Source organism: Ambystoma mexicanum, chromosome 4q, assembly GCF_040938575.1.
Source record: "Ambystoma mexicanum isolate Mex_15411 chromosome 4q, UKY_AmexF1_1, whole genome shotgun sequence".
Lineage (NCBI taxonomy): Eukaryota > Metazoa > Chordata > Amphibia > Caudata > Ambystomatidae > Ambystoma > Ambystoma mexicanum.
Window position 1 is genome coordinate 1,266,604,021 of NC_090928.1, and position 18,059 is coordinate 1,266,622,079.

The 18,059-nt window shown below is 46.1% G+C and overlaps 1 protein-coding gene across 3 annotated transcripts in view; it reads right to left on the bottom strand.

Moving 5' to 3' along the window:
• The window catches only part of CUL9 (cullin 9), a 1,917,728-nt gene that overhangs the window by 810,645 nt on the left and 1,089,024 nt on the right, over positions 1–18,059 (bottom strand). For all 3 annotated transcript variants that reach the window (XM_069608881.1, XM_069608880.1, XM_069608879.1), the window contains exon 24: positions 16,021–16,178. In XM_069608881.1, coding sequence (XP_069464982.1) covers positions 16,021–16,178 — 158 coding nt within the window. The remainder of the gene's footprint in view (positions 1–16,020; positions 16,179–18,059) is intronic.

Below are 18,059 nucleotides of genomic sequence, written 5' to 3' on the forward strand. Positions count from 1 at the left end.
TTGGATGTCAGCTCATTTCCTGGCTCTTACCGCCACTAAAACAGAGGTACTTTTCTTTCCAGCAAGTACTATTCCCTCTCCTCTCGCTACTTCCTTTGTTTCCTTTCCTCCTTCTCAGCCATCTATTTCCCTTACGGCCCGTAATCTAGTTCTATACTTTGACTCAGAGCTTTCCTTTAAACACCATAGTTCCATCATCTGTACATGCATGTCATTTCCATCTTTATAAAATCCGGAAAGTTCGCCAATTTCTAACATTCGACATCACTAAGCTCTCGTTATCATCTTTAAACTTTTCTCGCCTTTTTTGTTGTTCTTCTGCCCTCTTTGGTCTCCCGCTTACTCGTCTGGCTTCTCCTAAATCTATTTTTAATGCCTCTATTTGTTTACCTTTTGTTTTGGCCCCCCGTGATTCTATTTCTTCATCACTCTCTAGCCTTGGCTGGCTTCCTTTCTAATCCTGTCTTAAATTTAACTTCCTATGCCAAGTTTTAAAATCTCTTCATGGTCTCGTAACTGATTATCTTTCTTCTCTGGTCTCATTCTATATCCCCACTCTTCGCTCCTGCTCTCAATTTCGCCTTGTCACCCTCATCCTCCTTGTGCGCAGTCACGTTTCCGTTCTTTTTCTCTGCTCACTCTCCTTCACTGAAACGTTCTTCCTCTTTCTATCACAGTGCTTTCTTTGTTCCGGGACTCTTAAGTCCCAGTTACTTCACCCGGGTTAAATGGTTATTAAAGTTTTTATCATGTCTCATTTGATGTACTACCTGATGCTGTGTACAGTGCTTTGTAGTAAAACGCTCTATAGAATTAAATGAAATACAAATACTGCCAACTATTATTCAAGGCCTCAGGCCCCCATGAGAGCTATTCACAACTTCTATCCTATTTTACATAATATTTAAGAATGGCTGACCAACAACTAGCTTCAATTCGACCAATCTAAAACAGAAATACTCCTGTTAGGCCACAAACATTGACTTACTGATCCAGCAAGGTGCCCCTACCCTTTTCCCTAAAAGTTAAAAATCTTGGGGTCATCTGGGACTCGGAACTCAGACTTGATCATCATATAAACAAACTTGTCCAATCGTCCAATATTCTCCTCTTCTTTGGGAAAAAAACCAACGTGCCCAAAGAAGAGGAGAATATTGTAATAAGAATATACAACAAAAGTGTGTCCACACATTATGTTCGATTGTACAAACCTAATGGGTGATGTTCAGATACACACTTAATGAATTGGTGTTTTTTTCTGTGAACCTGTATGGTTCGTTTTAGATGCATCACTGGTGTTTTTTTTACTCTTTTTATGATTGTGATAGGCATTAAAATATGTGTTATTTTTTTTAAAAGTCTTGTGTGTCTGCCTATATATCAAATGGGCATCTTATATGTATAGCGGGCAGATGCTACAGACAAACTCATAGCCTGAGTGGGAGGAAGCCGTTGCTGAGGGATTTTGTTTTGTTTGTGATACAGTTTAGTCCTCACCCACACGGCCCCTAAAAAGAGGACCATATAGCTTGGTTTAGCTAACCCTATAAATAAAACAGACATATATTCACCATTAGGAGAAGAAATAAAGCATACACTTCAAAAGCCAGTGAAACCTATATGCGTGGAATTCAGTAAAGGCACTTCGAATAACCACAGAATAGCTCTCCCCTATCACAATGAGTCTAACCCTAAGAGTGTTTCAGGCCTTGTGCCCTATGGTCACCAGTGCCAAAGTTGTACTACAGAGATTAGATGATACCAGTGGTTATGATTACAAAGTCAAAAAGGTAAGTAAAGTTCAGGTAAGTAAATCTACTCAACCCCAGTCATGGAGACAGGCTTAGGAAGGGATCCTTGACCAGGCCGCCATGGCCAAAGTCAGGAAAGAGTCGTTTAGGGACAGGGCTTTACACACATGTAACTCTGGAGAACAGGTGGTGGGAGTGGGACGAAACACAAACAGGTATGTAACTTGCCCCCTGACTCAGATTTCTCCAGAGACCACTGCTGAGGGTTCCATAATCTGTTGGGGACACAGTCTTCTCTGCATTGTCCAGTCAAGTAAGGCCCAGGGGGTCCCGGGTACAGAGGTCAGTTTTGGTGCTGGATTTCAGTTGGTCGCAGTGTTTGGGAATTGGCTCCAGACAGCTTTCAGTTGAACACACAAACCAAGAAAAGACAAGACACCTCTATGATGCGAAGACGATGGATTGCAAAAGGAGGAGTCAGGCAGGCAGCAACATGTGATCTTTCAGGGATGAACAAAGGAGCAGGTCCTGCACGGTTTTCGCTGATGCGAGAAGGCTGAAAATGCAGGAGCAGGCATCTTGTTGTACAAGTTGGAGATACTCCAAGTTCCACGGATGCGTTTGGAACAGTAACTACTGCAGCGATTACGCCCAGGAGAGATCTGGTCAGTCCAGTGTTGGGCCCAGGGACACTTCCAAAGTCTCTGAATGCAGGGTCCTCGAGTAGGGGTCAACACTGGTTGTTACCACTGGTCCCTAGACCAGTAGCACCAATGAGGGTATTGAGATCAGGCAGAGGAGCAGGGCTTCACCGTGACTTCATTGGAGTAGGTGCTGTCAGCTACATGGGTCACCCCTGGGTATCAACAGGCTGCTCTTATGTAGACGGCTCAAATGGTCATCTGAAGAATGTCTGCTGGAGTCCTCCTTTTAACCAAGAGTTGGACTGGATGCTGGTCGTGTCAAAAAATGATAAGGATTTTCACAATTGAAACATGGAGTGGCTACCACATATGCCCAGCAACAGATATTTAGGCACCTGGATGTGTACTCACACACAGATTTACACCAAAACCGGCCTTTGCCTGCAAAAGCAGCAGCTTTCCTGAGGAAAGGGTATTCCATATATGGCATTTGCTGTCCTGAGAGAGCAGGATGAAGGCCAAAGAACAACATGGCCAACAAGCAAAGACCTCGTAGCACAGCCATCTTAGGGTGCTAGCCACCTTTAGGAGCCCTTTTTAGTAAATGCAAAAGTGCACCAGTAAAAATTATAAAACTCATATATCCACTGCCACCAGCTCACCCTAGACTCATTGTAAAAGTAGCCAAAAATCCATTAAAGAAAAGCTAGAAGGATAGAAAGTATCCTAACTGCACTTCACTTTAAGGTGATGTTTGCAATTGCAAAAAATAATAAATAAAATAAAAAAATACATCAATTTCATTAGCAATATTTGATCAATAGAAGTGTGGTGCGGTAGATGGATTTGATCTCAATAGAATGGAGAGGTTCACATTGCACGCACCATATTAATGTTATGATGGGATAAGAATGGATGCGATATTGTTACAATGTTGCAGTTTAGCATGTATCCAGATTAGTTAATTAAGGTTTCTTAAAGGTTACTTTTACTGTTACTTTGTGTCTAGTATGATATATTTAGATTTGCATAGATGTAGCAACATAATTAAGATTGTGTGAACATAATGTGGAAGCACAGCGTGCAACTTCGCGCATTGAGATCTGAAGCGCAGAGCTTCATACAAAGTTGAAAAAGGCTCTTGAATGGGAACCCTATTAAGAGGGGATGCTGTAGTTTTGAACACACACGCATACATGTTAAACTTGCAGACATGGGAAATACATGGGCAGATTGCATGCCACAGGTTTGGGCAGTGTAAGCCGAGGCCTGGATTTGTGAAATAGATGTCTAACTTATTCGGAAGACTGGCTGGCAAAGGGGATAGGTATTGATTGGCAGAGGAACAGCTGAAACAACATGGAAACAGCTATTTGGAGCTGAAATACAATGAAGAGTGATGGAGTTTGGAAATTGTTGTTCGAGTGACTGAAGAAGCATCTGCCAACTGGCAGGGTCAATCTAGAGTTAGTGGCTAAAATTGTAGAAGGGTGACTGGAAGTGAAGTTGACCACAGGGCTTTGAGAAGGTCAAATAGATTAGCATGGAAAAGAGTATAATGGAAGGAGACCAAATGGATGTAAATGGTGGTAGCATAATGAAAGGGCGTGAGAGGATGCCAAGAATAAATATCCAGGGTATCAAAGTGTTTGGAGAAATGAGTTAGTGCCCCATCAAAGGAGCCTTTTGTTAGCTATCTATAGCCTCAAAGTGAAGTGCCCATACATAAACCATGTGTGTCAGATTTAGTGTGGCAAAGTAGAATAATTACTAAAACTGTATTGTATGCCCATGTTAGGGTTTTGTGTCCTGCAGGAAGGAACCCAGGAAGAGGGTTGGGCTTGTATTTGCAATGTCATTAAATTGTATGTCTAAGGGGATGGTGCCACACAGGCAGCTAATGAGATTTTGGGGACTAGATTTCCTTGTATAGGGCTAAACCATTTGTATTTTGGGTGATGACTTCGTGATGGAACATTAGGGAAATGTGAGAGTATTTTAACTGTTCTGGAAATGTTTATGTATAATGTATCGGTTATGTGGTTCAGGGAGACTCAGGTTAGTTCAATCTCCAAGGATTTGTGTAGCCTCTCTCCCAGCGGCCATTGCTTTAATGACGACGTGCATTCACTTTTTGAGAGGTGGGCTATTTTAGAATGTACAGATCCGAGGTCAGCCCTGACAAGTATCTTTCTCTGTACAGTTGAAAACCTTGAGAATTGCATACCAATTATTTTAAAACAATATATCTCTTAATTAACTGCCATGGGTCCCCCCCCCCCAGTGCCAAGGCCATTTCTGGTGATTTTGGTATTTCGCCATTCAATGCCTTCTAACGTTTTCTGTTTCATTAACCCCTTAAGTGCCAAGGACGAGGTATCTCGTCCTTGGCAACAGGGAGGTAATCCCAAGGACGAGATACCTTGCCTATGGCACTTAAGGGGTTAAATCAATCCTATTAAAAACGTAAATATATATAAATACATACAATCAGTGACAGATATCACACAATGTTCCTATCCAATTCACATATACAAGAGTACACATGTAGACTAACAAGACATTGAAAAACTGGAGTAATTATACACTTGACTGAAAAAATGTATGCATCTCTCACAATTCCTGTACATTACCCAACATGTTTCTGTCCACTAATTGCTCATAAGTGGAGGACATTCCTCAGAGGTTAAACAAATTGATAACAGACTGCCCAAGTTTCAACCGTCCAGATACTTCCTCCCCAATGTGTGGTTCTGATAATTGAATCAATCACTATTCACATACATGTACATCTCATATTCCATCCTCAGTAGAGTCCTGGTTAACTTCCCATGGTTACTCTTCTTCACCATTCATTATTTCCAATTTAAAACACTGTCAATTTGAATAATCTTTCGTCAAACTCGGATTCATCTTAGCTCTTATTTAGCATGATCCTCTCCCGCCTGGAGAAAAAAATTGTCCTTTATTTCAATGACGCACTGTTCATGCCAGATATATTACTTCAGTCTTAAAGGTTTAGTGAACTACCCGGAAGAAAAACAGGCCATCCCTCTTTCGTTTGGCGCCTTTTATTGTGGCAACAATACAAGAAATTCACAAAGAGACGGTCTTAAGGACTAATCAATTTCTGCATAGGAGTAAGCACAAACAGAAGGGAAGTAAAGTCAGGACAGGAGTCTAAACAAAGAAAAATGAAAGGGTGTCTCATAGCAGAGGAAAGCAGCAAAAAGATACTTTTTCCTACCACTGGCCTCTGTCTCTCGATGCACGAACGCGGGTCAACTCGATAGTGGATAAGATAAGAGTCAATTGAAGCCATGGCTGAGCCGAAGGCATGTGGTGGTGGTCTTGTGAGGGTTCCTTGATGGCAGCATAGTCACCTCTTGTGGGGGTGAGAGACTGATGTCCACAATCCACATAGGGCTTAAAGCCAGAGCCTTTGAGGCATTAGGCATGATGCAATAGAGAAGATTTAGCAGCAGATTTAGCAGCATTCATGAGGCGTACAGAGCGCTGGGAACAAGGGCTGGAGGTTAGGGGGTATGGCAACTAATCTACACTGGCCATGACATGTTCGGTGCAGGACGTGCAAAGGGCAACATGAAGACAATAACGTGTTGCAATTGTGTGGGCAAAAAGTTTTTAAAGACAACAGCAATGGAGATAGATGAGGTATCCATGAGAGAAAGGAATTGTGAGAAACCTGAAGGCATCACCCAGACTAGTCCTCAGGGATTTGTCATTCAGGTGGCCAGGAAACGGCCATCTTTATTGGATCCAGTTCCACGGTTCTACACCACAAAAGACAACAGACTAATACGAGAGCAGTTTACCTGACATGTCCCAACACAAGGGTCAAGTAAAGGCAGGCAAGTGACCAGAACCACACACACCTGACGGCCATTTCCCTTCCCCACGAGGATAAAAGGTGGAGCACGAGAGCATAGTACGAGCAAGGCAAACTGCATAACGAGACAGCTATCCCAGGGCGGCATTTCAAGAGGAGAAAAGTGGCGAGAACCAAAGGGGTGTCAAGGAGAGCAGCAACCTCGCCCTTTTTGACCCATACCCACGAAGCCTCAGTGAAAGGAATCCTAAGACCGCAAACAATAGCCAGCGTGTGTTGCAGCAGATGCAAACGGTACACAGAGCCCTCCTACATTGATAACCAGGGCAGGGAGTGACACTTGCGACCGTGGTGCGTGCTTGACTCCAGAGATAACAAAAGCCAAGTAGTTCATCACAGCTGGTGAGTCGAAGGGAAAACAGATACGAAACTGTGTTTAACTAAAGTTGCGAATGGCAAATTAAGAGGAAAGCCAGCTGCAGAGGGGTGCCACATGGGCGCTCACTCAATAGACTCCGGTTGATTCACTTATTGTTGAAACTACCAAAACCAGAAGGCCCTACGAGATCCGCAAGGAAAACGTGATAGTGGTAATACAGGGGTCTAGCAAAACCCCTGCACAGTCGAAAGTCTTTAAACGTCGCATAATTGGGAAGCTAAGGGAGACGAATCCTGCATAGTGAGAAAGGAAAAGGAACTGTGTGTTTGGCAAGAGTGAACCAAACGGAGGGATGCCGAAAGAACAGGGCGAAGCATGATGCCCCAATGAATATTGTGTTGACTTCAGTGAACCCAACAGAGACGGAGGGATGTCCTCAGTGGATTGTTTAGAAATCCATTAAGCTATGTGAATGCAAAAGGAGACATTTTGTGAATAAATGCAGTAGTGAACCCGACAGAAGGAGGCAGTTTTTGGAGAGGGATCTGAGCCCAGAAGAGGGGGAACCATGGGTGAAAAGCCATCACCCACCGTACAAACAGAAAGAAATATTTTGTTTTGTCATTTTGTACCCTCAGAGGCAAGAGACTTTTTTGTAGAAACGAGACAACCACCGAAGATCCCGATACCTGACTACGGAACTGTAGTCTCGTGCTGGGAAAGCTCTAGAGTGTACTATGCTTAGGAGTCCTGCCTTATCCCGTGCTCCAAAAATGGGGAAGTGAGACCCCATCCTGACTTGTCATTTGTGAATACTATCCCACACTGTATTTAGTTGTAATATTTGGAAATCGTTTTTTTTTTTTTTTAAATATAGGCCCTTTAATTTGACAAGACGCCACTAGAACTACCTTATTATGTGATGGTCGTAGCTTGCTCCCATCTTAGATTTAGGTGTAGATTGGGAGTGTTTCCAACCTACCAATACAGTTTAATAAACACCATTGAACTGTGATCCCTTGTGTCTGCCTTACTGTTGCCATCATGAGTTCCTTACAGAATCTATTACAAATCTGGTGACTGTTGGGGAGATTTCTCCTCAGCCCTCTGGTGCAGGATGTAAAAACATGTAACCTAAAGGCAAAACAGCATTCCAATCAAAAGATAGACCAAGTGATAGCTGTCTCAGACCAGTCAGGCTTAACACAAGGGTGGATGTAGGCTGGCAATGCAGTATAGGTACTAGGCTACAATATGTACCTGTAGAGAATACACCACACCAGAAGACGCAAAAGAAATACACCTTTATACATCTATAAGGTCAAATAAATATGTTGGCTTAAACATAACACGTAGGACAAAGTGTATGGATACACAAGTAAATGGCAAAACGTGTATCCTACCCTCTTGTAAGCTGCAATATATGCCCCACTTCCTATTGGTAGGAACAATGCATATAAGGATAAGAGGCAGGCAGGCAAAGGGAACCCTAGACAACAGTAAAAGACATTTAAAGATTTGTGCTCAGGGAAAAGAAATGTGACAGGTGAATAGACACAGCAAGCCCCAACACTTCTAGCAGATAGCCGAAGGGATTATACATATGTATACCATGCATTACATGTAGCACCAATAGAGTAAGGTGGTAAAGACTTAGTCAAAAATTGCCCATAACCGACTTCTAAGTTGTCATTACACTCCTAGAAGCAAGGATTTAAAGATATATAATAAATCAGAGAGACAAGTAACATTCAAAGACCTGGAGGGGGGTATAAATGTCTCCCAAAATAAAACTCCAGGGACCTCAGAAAAGAATGGTAATGTACAGGCAAGTACCTTCCAAAGTCACTTTAAAGGAGTTGGCAAATGCTCCCCATAGGAATAAATGGTCACAGTTATGAGAAAAAGTCAAGCAAGTCTCTGTTTTACCCCACAGGTGCAGAAAATTCAGCAACCAACCCTCGGGGACGCCCATGGAGACCTTGTGAAGTTCCATTTGCAGGTTAAAGAGAGAGAAGCCCCATGGAAGCAAGAAAGTGTGAATGCAGTTTTGCACGACGCTCTGTTGAGGTCTGTAGAACCACTAACCCCTAAGGCGATGGGCTAAAATACCTAGCTTGAAAGGGAAGCCAAACCTCTGAAAGGTAAGTAAAAGTGGAGAGAGTGACAAGGTTTAACTCTCATGTAGGCGTAGCCGGCCGACTCAAGGGTGCAATAAGTCCAGACACTGAAAAACATGCCACACTGATATGCTGAACAATGGTATATCTTTATTATGTTCTACATTAAGATGTCTGTTAGTTCAAATAAGAACTGGGCACATAAAAAACAGAATTAAAAACACACACACAAACAAAAAAACAGTAAAGTCTTTGAGAACTCTCCTCGCTCCTATACTTTAATGTGGGTCCACTATCAAAGATAGGAAATCAACATATAGTTAAGGATGGGGGTTAGTAACAAGACAGTCTAATGATCAGTGCAAAGTCCCTAGTGCCTATATAACACATACTACAGTGTCCTAAAGACACAACCCCTTCCTGCTATAGGCTGGATACCTGGTAGTAAGCACATAATACACAGAAAAAGGGTGGGAAGAAAAGAACCGCTGCTACAACAGTCTAAACATCCCTAAGTCCAACAGCAATACTCCACATTAATTCTGACCCCACAAGTACAGCATTACAATAATACAAATGGTGTTAAGAGGCTGGAAAACATTTCAAAACCACGACCACAGGCCTCCAGGCATTTAGGATACATTTTTTTTAACTGTTACCACTGCAATGAACTTCATGTGAACATATTAACAGTCACCAAAATTAGCTACTGTGTAATAATACATTAACAATGAGACAAGTGGAGAGCATGACTTCACAAATACATTAAAAGAATTAGTGGTAAGTAAAAGTGCTTTGGCTAGAACTCCCTGCACCCCTTGCGGGTAACCAGAACAATGTCCTGGGGTAAGGTGATTCTCCCCAAAGTCACTTTAAGAGAGCTCTGGATTAAGTAGAAAGGTCCATAGAAGTCAATGGGACAAAATCAGAAAAACATCCGCTTGAACGTGGAAAATGAGGCAAGTCTGTGGTTTTACCACACAGGTGGGCTTTCCACAGCAAACAAACCCAGGAAGGATTAGTGAAGACGCAAATGAAGAGATCTAAGATCTAGAGGGCGGGCGAAGAGCCGGAAATCCCAGCATATTGAGCAAAGTATGAAAACCCCCAATTTTAGTCAAAGGAAATGCAGTACAGATTTGCTTTTAGAGCATCTCGACCTGGACCAAACAGACCTCTGAGGGAGAGTATCTCGATTAAGTGCCCATTCCAGGGCCCAGATGTAAGTGCTCAGCTGTGACAGTTTAGGTTAACGACGGACCCAGGTAAGTAAAGGCGTATGCACAGGTGCAATTTAAAGGGAATCTGGTGCCAAGGGACTTGAATCCTCAACCAAGGATATCCCAGATGAACAAAAGGAAGAATAAGCAACCTTCAAAGGACACAGTCGCTCAAGCCAACAGTGAAAACACAGACAGGTAAGAATTATTCCAGCAGTTCGGTGGACACAAGGAGGGTGGCACAACCACAGAGGACGTTCCCACCATTAGGATGGAGAGGAGGGTGACAAAGCACGAGCCAAGGGGCAGATGAGGTAGGGTTTCCCACTATGCTTCCAGGCGACTGCAGCTGCTGGAGACCCTGGTGGAAAACAGCAGGAAGCTTCGGTTAAACTGCCTGGAGACTGTTTCCAGCAAGAAGGCTTGACCCAGCCCCAAAGCAGAGTCGGCAGAAGTAAGGAAGGAGCCTGGCTTAGACTTCCAGGAGCAGAAAAACCCAACAGGAGTGTGCTCAAGCCATCAGATCCAGCTGGTATAGTAAGATTAAGGCCTGAAAATGCACAAAATGGCTGGAAACTCCTCCAGCAGAACCAGAACAGGAGCTTCCTCTGAGATTCAGCAACACAAGTTTTTGGAGGGGAAACCCTTAAATACCACCAACTTTACAGGCGGGCCAAGGCCAGCAAAGAAATCGCTAGCGGAGGATGGGGGGGTGGGAGTCAGGTAGCCAACCATTCTGGTTGGTCATCTGGACAGCCAATCCGCCTAGAACCCCTCCCTGGAAGGCAGCTCAGGCACTCGGATGGTTCAACTATTTGGAAACCAATATGGAGAATGCCATGTGGGCTCACAAAGAGCCTGCATGATCAGCACAGCCATTTTAGGCCTACCTCGTGGTTTCTTGAACAATGGAAGTTCTAAAAACACAAAATGATGGAGAGAAGGTCTTAAAAAATACATTGGTTCACCAATGGCTACCTAAAATGTACATTGGGCTACCAATACAGTAAAATGGCTTTCTCCTCTGGCCAAAACACAGTTGCCACCACCCTACTCCCTAAAACCAATGTAGGATGATACAATCACACTAGGGCAAAAATGAGAGGCACCCAGGGGACAAGGGGGGCCTTCTGGGTGACAGGACCAACTTAAGTAAAGCAAAAAGAGTTGCAGTGGCAGGTGACATCAAGGGAAGTCCCTCTGGCCACCAAACATAGGTTAGGGGTAAAAGAAAAAAATAAGCTGCAAAATAATGAGGGGCCCTAGAAAGCGGAATTTGACTCCTAAAAAATTGTAATTCTTTTAACATGAAGAAAGCAGGATTCATACCACTAAGGCAATGGCGAATCACAGTATTAAGGGACCTGCAGAAACGTACTACCCCAGAATCAGGAATCCGAGTTTAAACCCAAAAAATAACATGCAAGGCAAGTACTCACAGCACCAGTTTCAGAGAGCTTTGCCACGGAATGTTGAAATAACCCAGAAAGTACAGACCTTTCACAGGATGAGTTACAGGATCTGGTCACATAGGGGATTGCACCCCAGACCAGGAATTACCCAGAAAACTCAAAAGATGAACAAATGGCCTTGCCAGGAGAGTGGCCCACCAGCAAGGAGTGAGAGCAACAACAAAGATGGCACCCAGAATGCATAGGAGCCCAACCAAGCAGATATAGACAACTTGGAAGACAGAATTTAGCAGCTAGCCAGAGGAAAACGGCCAATGATGGGGGCAACAGTGGAAGCGATTCAAACCAGCACAGACAGAGGTGGTGTGGAGATTTCTGAAACCACTCATGATGACAGAGGCTTCTTAACTCGAGGTGCTACGAACAAGAGTATACGACAGGAACACTTATTAAAAAATTGACATTCATTCCATGCAGGGAGGAGGACCGGGGAAGGATTAAGGGGCATCCTGTCTAATGTAACATACCAGTTCACACCAGTCCAAACCACTCAAGAGGGTGCAGGGCTGGGCTCAGAGTGACCCCATGTGTGCTCAACAGCCATTTTGCACCTGCCTCATGGTGCCCCCTAAACTAAGGGTTAGCCCAAAACAAAACGGCTGGGTGCAGGATATAAATAGGGCAGCAGCCAATCACCGAAAAGAGGCTCAGAGGAATCCTTATTTAATTGTTGGCCTGCATTCCCACAACTCCTGCATAGTGTGCCCAATAATCTGCCAGTGTGGAGAAGGTGCATGGTGCGAGGAAGAACTCGGTGAATGCTGTTTCTCAGGCTGCAGAGCTCCGAAAGTAAAATCACCAGTCACCCAATTCCAAGAAGGAGGAGTCGGTTCTTAAGCTCATGGCCTGCGCATCAAAACTCAGTTAGTCAGCAACTACCTGGGAGGTTTAAGGAGGGAAGAAGAAACACCAGGGGAGGGGTTGGTAGCTAACAGGAAAGGATTTAGTGCTAGGGTAAAATAACATAGTTAGGAAAGCTTTGTCATTATGCAGCTTTCCCATCTCTTGCATTGGAACCCCCAGCATATCCGCTAACTGTGTAAACCTGACCTCATTTTATTGAGTGAGGTTTTTCCAACCTAGCTCACTCAACTCATTTTGGTAGCACTTCATGGTCTCTTAAGCTATCAATGCAGGGCACCCTGCTTACATTGATTCATGTGTGCGAGGGCGCTAGAGGGCCATCCAAGATGGCCGCTTAAGTCTCAGCTCCCGTGTAGCCCCGCATCAATCCTGCCTGATCCTGCGGTTCCTGTCGCTGCTGTGTCCCGGAACCCCTGTCCCTGAAGTGCCAGCCTCCTTAACAACACTCTCCCGAAATTTGGAGGAAAATCGGCACGCCCTGCCAGAAAATCGGCCCAAGCGGCCCGACCGCCAAACAGCGCAGGGCCGGCCCACTCGACTCCACGTTCCCAGGGCCGGCCAGTCTAACTACATCGAGCACCTCCCGTGCTGTCTACGGAAAGTGTGCCCAGAGAGAGGGAGAAAGATCAGCAGCGGGCCGAAGAACGCGCCCCGGCCGGTGACAAACCATTGGGTGATCCTGACTTCCCTCTCTCCCCCACGTGCAGCGGAGACAACAGTCGGGGGATTGGGCTGCTTCATCGTCCGCCCCCATCTGCTCCGGCAGCCGGCTTCCCAGCCATGGGCCGTGGAGCGTAGCCTCACCCCCCCCGCTGAAGAAGGCGGTGAAGAACCAGAGGGAGCAGCAACGACGCGAGGAATCGGCGTGCGGCTGCGCTCCCAGCAGCCTCCTCATCTGAGCCCGGCCTCCTCCACCGAGCCCGTCCGGCGATCGGAGCCCGATCAGGTGAAGCATTAGGAGAGAGTGCCCAGCGCGAATCTAACACAGTTGGTAGCGTCCCAGGGCTGCCGGGAGGTAAGGAGGGGTGGAGAGACTGCGACTCTCCCCAGGAGCTGTCCCGAGGGCGGGGGACCCGCTCCCCCAGCTAAACTTACACACCAGCCCTCGCCAGTCAAGGATTTTTGACACACCCGTGCGCTCGGAGCGCTTGAGGTACCCCGTACTACTACACAGGGGTAAGGACATTAGACTATCCCCCCTCCTCCTGCGCTAGATTTGCTTGAAAGGCCCAACGTTAAACACCCCGGACATCTATGAAAGGCGCCCCATGACAGCCCATAGGGAGGGCATCCCTCATCCCTCAGTCCTGCTACGAAACTTATCGTGGAATCTGCGCCATCGGAGGAGGGCTCCATATACGACGAGAACCGACCCCCCCCACCCTACTCCTGTACTGCCGCTAAATCTCCTATTACGCTCAACCTCGCCCAAAGGTGGATCCAAGAGGGGTGAAAGGGCACAGCAAGACCTCCCGCATCCCAAATTTAAGCTGCTTCGATCCCGCAGCCACGATGGGGAAATACGATAAATCGCAGAGGAAGCTGAACTTCGAAAGTGGCACGACCCCCAGGGCTCTGCCCCACCACGAAGACCAAGCTTCTTCGTCTGTCTGCCCCCAGCAGGAAGCAGTCGCCGAGAACCCCTTTGAAATAAAAGAAATTATTCTGGACCTGAAAGCAGGCAATGGCAGTTTGAGTAACAAAATGGACGGTCTAGCGTCCAAGGTCGATCTCCTACAACATTGCATGGATTCCCATGCCGAACGCATGAACGAGATAGAGCAAAGGGTGTCGGATCTCGATGATAGCTCGGCAAACCCTAACCAACAGTGTCTCTCAGCTGGAAACACAGATGAAACTAACCACTGCCAAGTGTGAGGACCTAGAGGTTCGATCGAGGCGAAACAACCTGCGGATAGTCGGAGTGAGAGAATAGCAAACGCAAGAGAAAATGGAAGACTTTGTGGAATCTCTATGCACCAATCTATTTGGCCGTGAGGCCTTGTCCCAACTATTTATTATTGAGAGAGCCCACAGGATTCCTGCGACGAGACCAGCTCCAGGCGCTCCTCCCAGGCCAATAATAGCGAGGTTGCTGAATTACAGAGATCGCAACGCCCTGCTCCGCCTCGCCAGGGAAAAGGGCGAGCTAAGCTACGACGGGGACACGATCCACCTCTATCCCGACTTTTCGCCAGCAGTACAATTACAAAGGAAAACATTTGCTAGTGTCAAACAGAGACTCCGTAACAACCAACTGCCGTATTCAATGCTCTACCCAGCAGGCTTGAGAATCCAGCACGAGGGGAGGGTCCAGTTCTTCCAAACCCCAGATGAAGCAAATCTGTTCCTGGATCGCCTAGGTTTCCCAGATCAGAACCAGGCTCGCCCCAGACCTCAAAGAGACACTCCCGGCGGGCCAGTTTGGGGTTGCCCGCCCAGGGGAGAGTTACGTCTCTGGCCTGTTGAGGTTAGCCCGTAGTTCGAGCCCCTCGATGTTAAGGGGAAAGTTAAGCACCACCGGATCACGACTGTCCGGCTCCTCGCCAGCTCCCTGCCCGCTGCCGAACCTGTCACCGCACCGGGGCCCACAGCCCGGGAGCGAAGACCCCGACGAAAGCTCAAATACGGCCAGACCTTCGCAACCCATGAAACCAGAAACATTGATTCATGTGTGCAGCACTATTACCTCCCTTACGGATAGTAGTGTAAGAGAACCATGTTCCGCTTTTCTTTTTATATGCATGCATTTTACATTTACGCAGTGTAGTGCATACATGTTGGCTGGGATGCCTCTTTACAGATTTAGGTGAAAGCCTGTGCACCTTCATGTAATTCGATGTGTATCGCATGGAAGCCATTTAACAAATATGATGGTCAAAATGACTGACCTTGCTATTTCAACCTGGTTCTTTCAGTTCACTAGCTTTGTTGGCCATCTCCCCCCCCCCCAACCAAGGTAGGAAAACGCCATACATGGTCATGCTTTTTGGGGACGAAGGGGAGCAACAGGTGAGTGGTTAGGAAATATTTTTGACTGGATAGGGAGTCCCAGACACGCCAACCCACGTCTAAGCCAGAGTTAGGTCACAAACGCACCTCAGTTAGCTATGTATGAGTGGAAAAATGCAATGGGGGGAAGGAGGGGGTGCTCATTGTCTCTGAATGGGACCTAATGTGTCTAAGGTGTGACAGCAATATCGGCATTGAGACCTTGTAGCAAATCTTATCAAGAGCAGATGGCACATTCTCAGAGCACAACGGTATCACTGGATTAGCTAAGTCGTGGTCACCCTCGACAGTCTATGTTCAACATCATTCAAGGTTCTTTTGTCAAGCCACAACGCAATGGGCCAGGTCTACAGTCCTACTCAAAGCTCCAGCCTCAAAACCACTGTTTAATGACATTGTATGCCCTCTTCCTCAAGATGCAACAGATACAGCCTGCGTCCCCTTCTACATGGCCCTGTGCACTAGTAGTTTGCCCCTCTTCAACACAAGACACAGCCTAATCCCCTGCACAAGGTAACATTCAATGACATAGGCTGTCTCAAACCATAAAGCGTGGCTCAGTAACACAGTCTGTCCTCCTCTTCCATGTACTTTCCTCTGCAGCTGTTCCTTTGCAAATTTAGACAAGGTTAGCCGTTTCTGCATCCTGTCGTCCTCTCACTCCATAACAAACAGTATCACACAAACACACACACAGTAGTCGGATACCTGTAAAAGTGCTCAAAGGTACTGGAGAGTTCCAGGCCAGAGAGAAACAGCATGGGCTCCAGAAATTGCTGCAGCTGCTTCAATGTCTCCATATTAGAAGAGTCCGTCTGACTCTCCTGGATCCTCTGATCGATGTATCGGGCAAACTGCTCACTGACCTAAAAGGAGCACCGGTATAAGAGAAACATGTCAAGGAGGCGGCCTGTACTGTACATTGGCAACATTTAGTTCCAAGGATACATGTGACAAGCTGTAGAACTCGGGCACAGAAGATATCAGTAGAGGGGTATTGTACGACAGTCAAGAACAGTGTTGGATTAGCACTCAGAGATGTCCGAGCCACCCCTGTCTGGGTATATTGGACAAGCCATGAATTGTGTGCATGTTGGTGTTATGCTGGGAATAGGTTTTTATATTGAGTGTTCGATAAGGTTTATGGATACAACCACTTTAGCTTGCAATTAGTTCATTTGCAAATGAGATTTGCATTTCGGGCCAGTGGTCCTTCAGGTGGAGGTTTTGTTTTGAGTCGGGCTTAGCCGTGTAGGATGATGTGCAGACCCTGCAAGAAGGGATGATGAGAATGCTAGACAGGCATTGAGGTGGAACAGCCCGTTAGGATTTTGTGCCAGAGGACAGTACAGAAGAAAAAGTTACTTTCTTACCTTGTAACGTTCTTTCGATGGGATGGTCCGACAATGTATTCCATATCTATGACATGTAATCACCACAGCTGTGCTGCTTCGGAAACTTTTTTCGGCGTCTGCGTCGATGACGTCGACGCCCCGTTGTCGAGGACCTCCTCCGACATCCAACGTCATCCGATGTGATAAGTAGGACGCACGACGCCCATAGCCTCAGTTGTAGTTTTTCCCCCAGAACGCGTGACATTAGTCAACTGCCAGTCAGACACAAAGCCTTGCGGAACGTAAGCTGCAATCGCAAAAGAATTTCTGCAGGGGGGAAGGCAGGGAGGGAGCGATATGGAATACGTCGTCGGACCATCCCATCGAAAGAACGTTACCAGGTAAGAAAGTAACTTGTTCTTCGAGGGGATTGGTTCCTCCGACGTATTCCATATCTATGACAGACTCCCAAAGCAGTACCAGAGCAAGGAGGAGGGAAAGAATTTGGCAATTCTAAATTTTGATTCTAATCAAATAGCAGAGCAAAGGACCGCCTTGCCAAAGGCCAGATCCTGTCCTCGGATGGAATCGAGGGAATAGTGACGTACAAATGTATGTACTGAAGCCCAGGTGGCTGCATCACAGATGTTGCGAATAGGAACACCCCTCTGCAGGGCAGTAGATGCAGCCATACACTCCGAGATGGATAATCCAGCGAGACAAAGTCTGTTTCGTCACAGCTTGCCCCAAACGCTTTCCAGCGTAACCAATAAAGAGTTGATCGTCCACTCTGACCCGGGACATGCGTGAAACATAAAAGCTTAAAGCTCTCCTAGGATCAAGCCTATGGAGCCTCTCCTCTTCCTTACCAGGATGCGGAGGAGGATAGAATGCCGGAAGAACAACCTTCTGGGCCAAAAGAAATTCCGTCACTACCTTCGGAAGAAAAGAAGGACGAACTCTAAGGACAACCCTGTCCTTGTGAAATACAGTGAAGGGTGGCTTAACTGAAAGTGCCTGTAACTCACTCACTCTGCGAGCGGAAGTAACCGCAACTAAAAACACAGTTTTCAGAGTTAACAGCCTCAAAGGGCAAGAATGCAAAGGCTCAAACGGAGTACCCATAAGAAACTTAAGAACAAGGTTTAAATCCCAACCCGGCACCAGGAAAGGTGACGGAGGGAACACATTAGTGAGCCCTTTCAGAAACTGTGAAATTAAAGGGATTTTAAAGTAAGAACACTCTTCAGACGAGCGCTTAAAGATGGACAGCGCCGCCAGGTAACCTTAAATGGTACCCACTTGCAAGCCCCTGTGGGCCAAAGAAAGTAAAAAGGACAGAACCATGGGGATGTCACATACCAAAGGATCCACATTCTGAACTCTGCACCAGTCGCAGAACTTATGCCAACG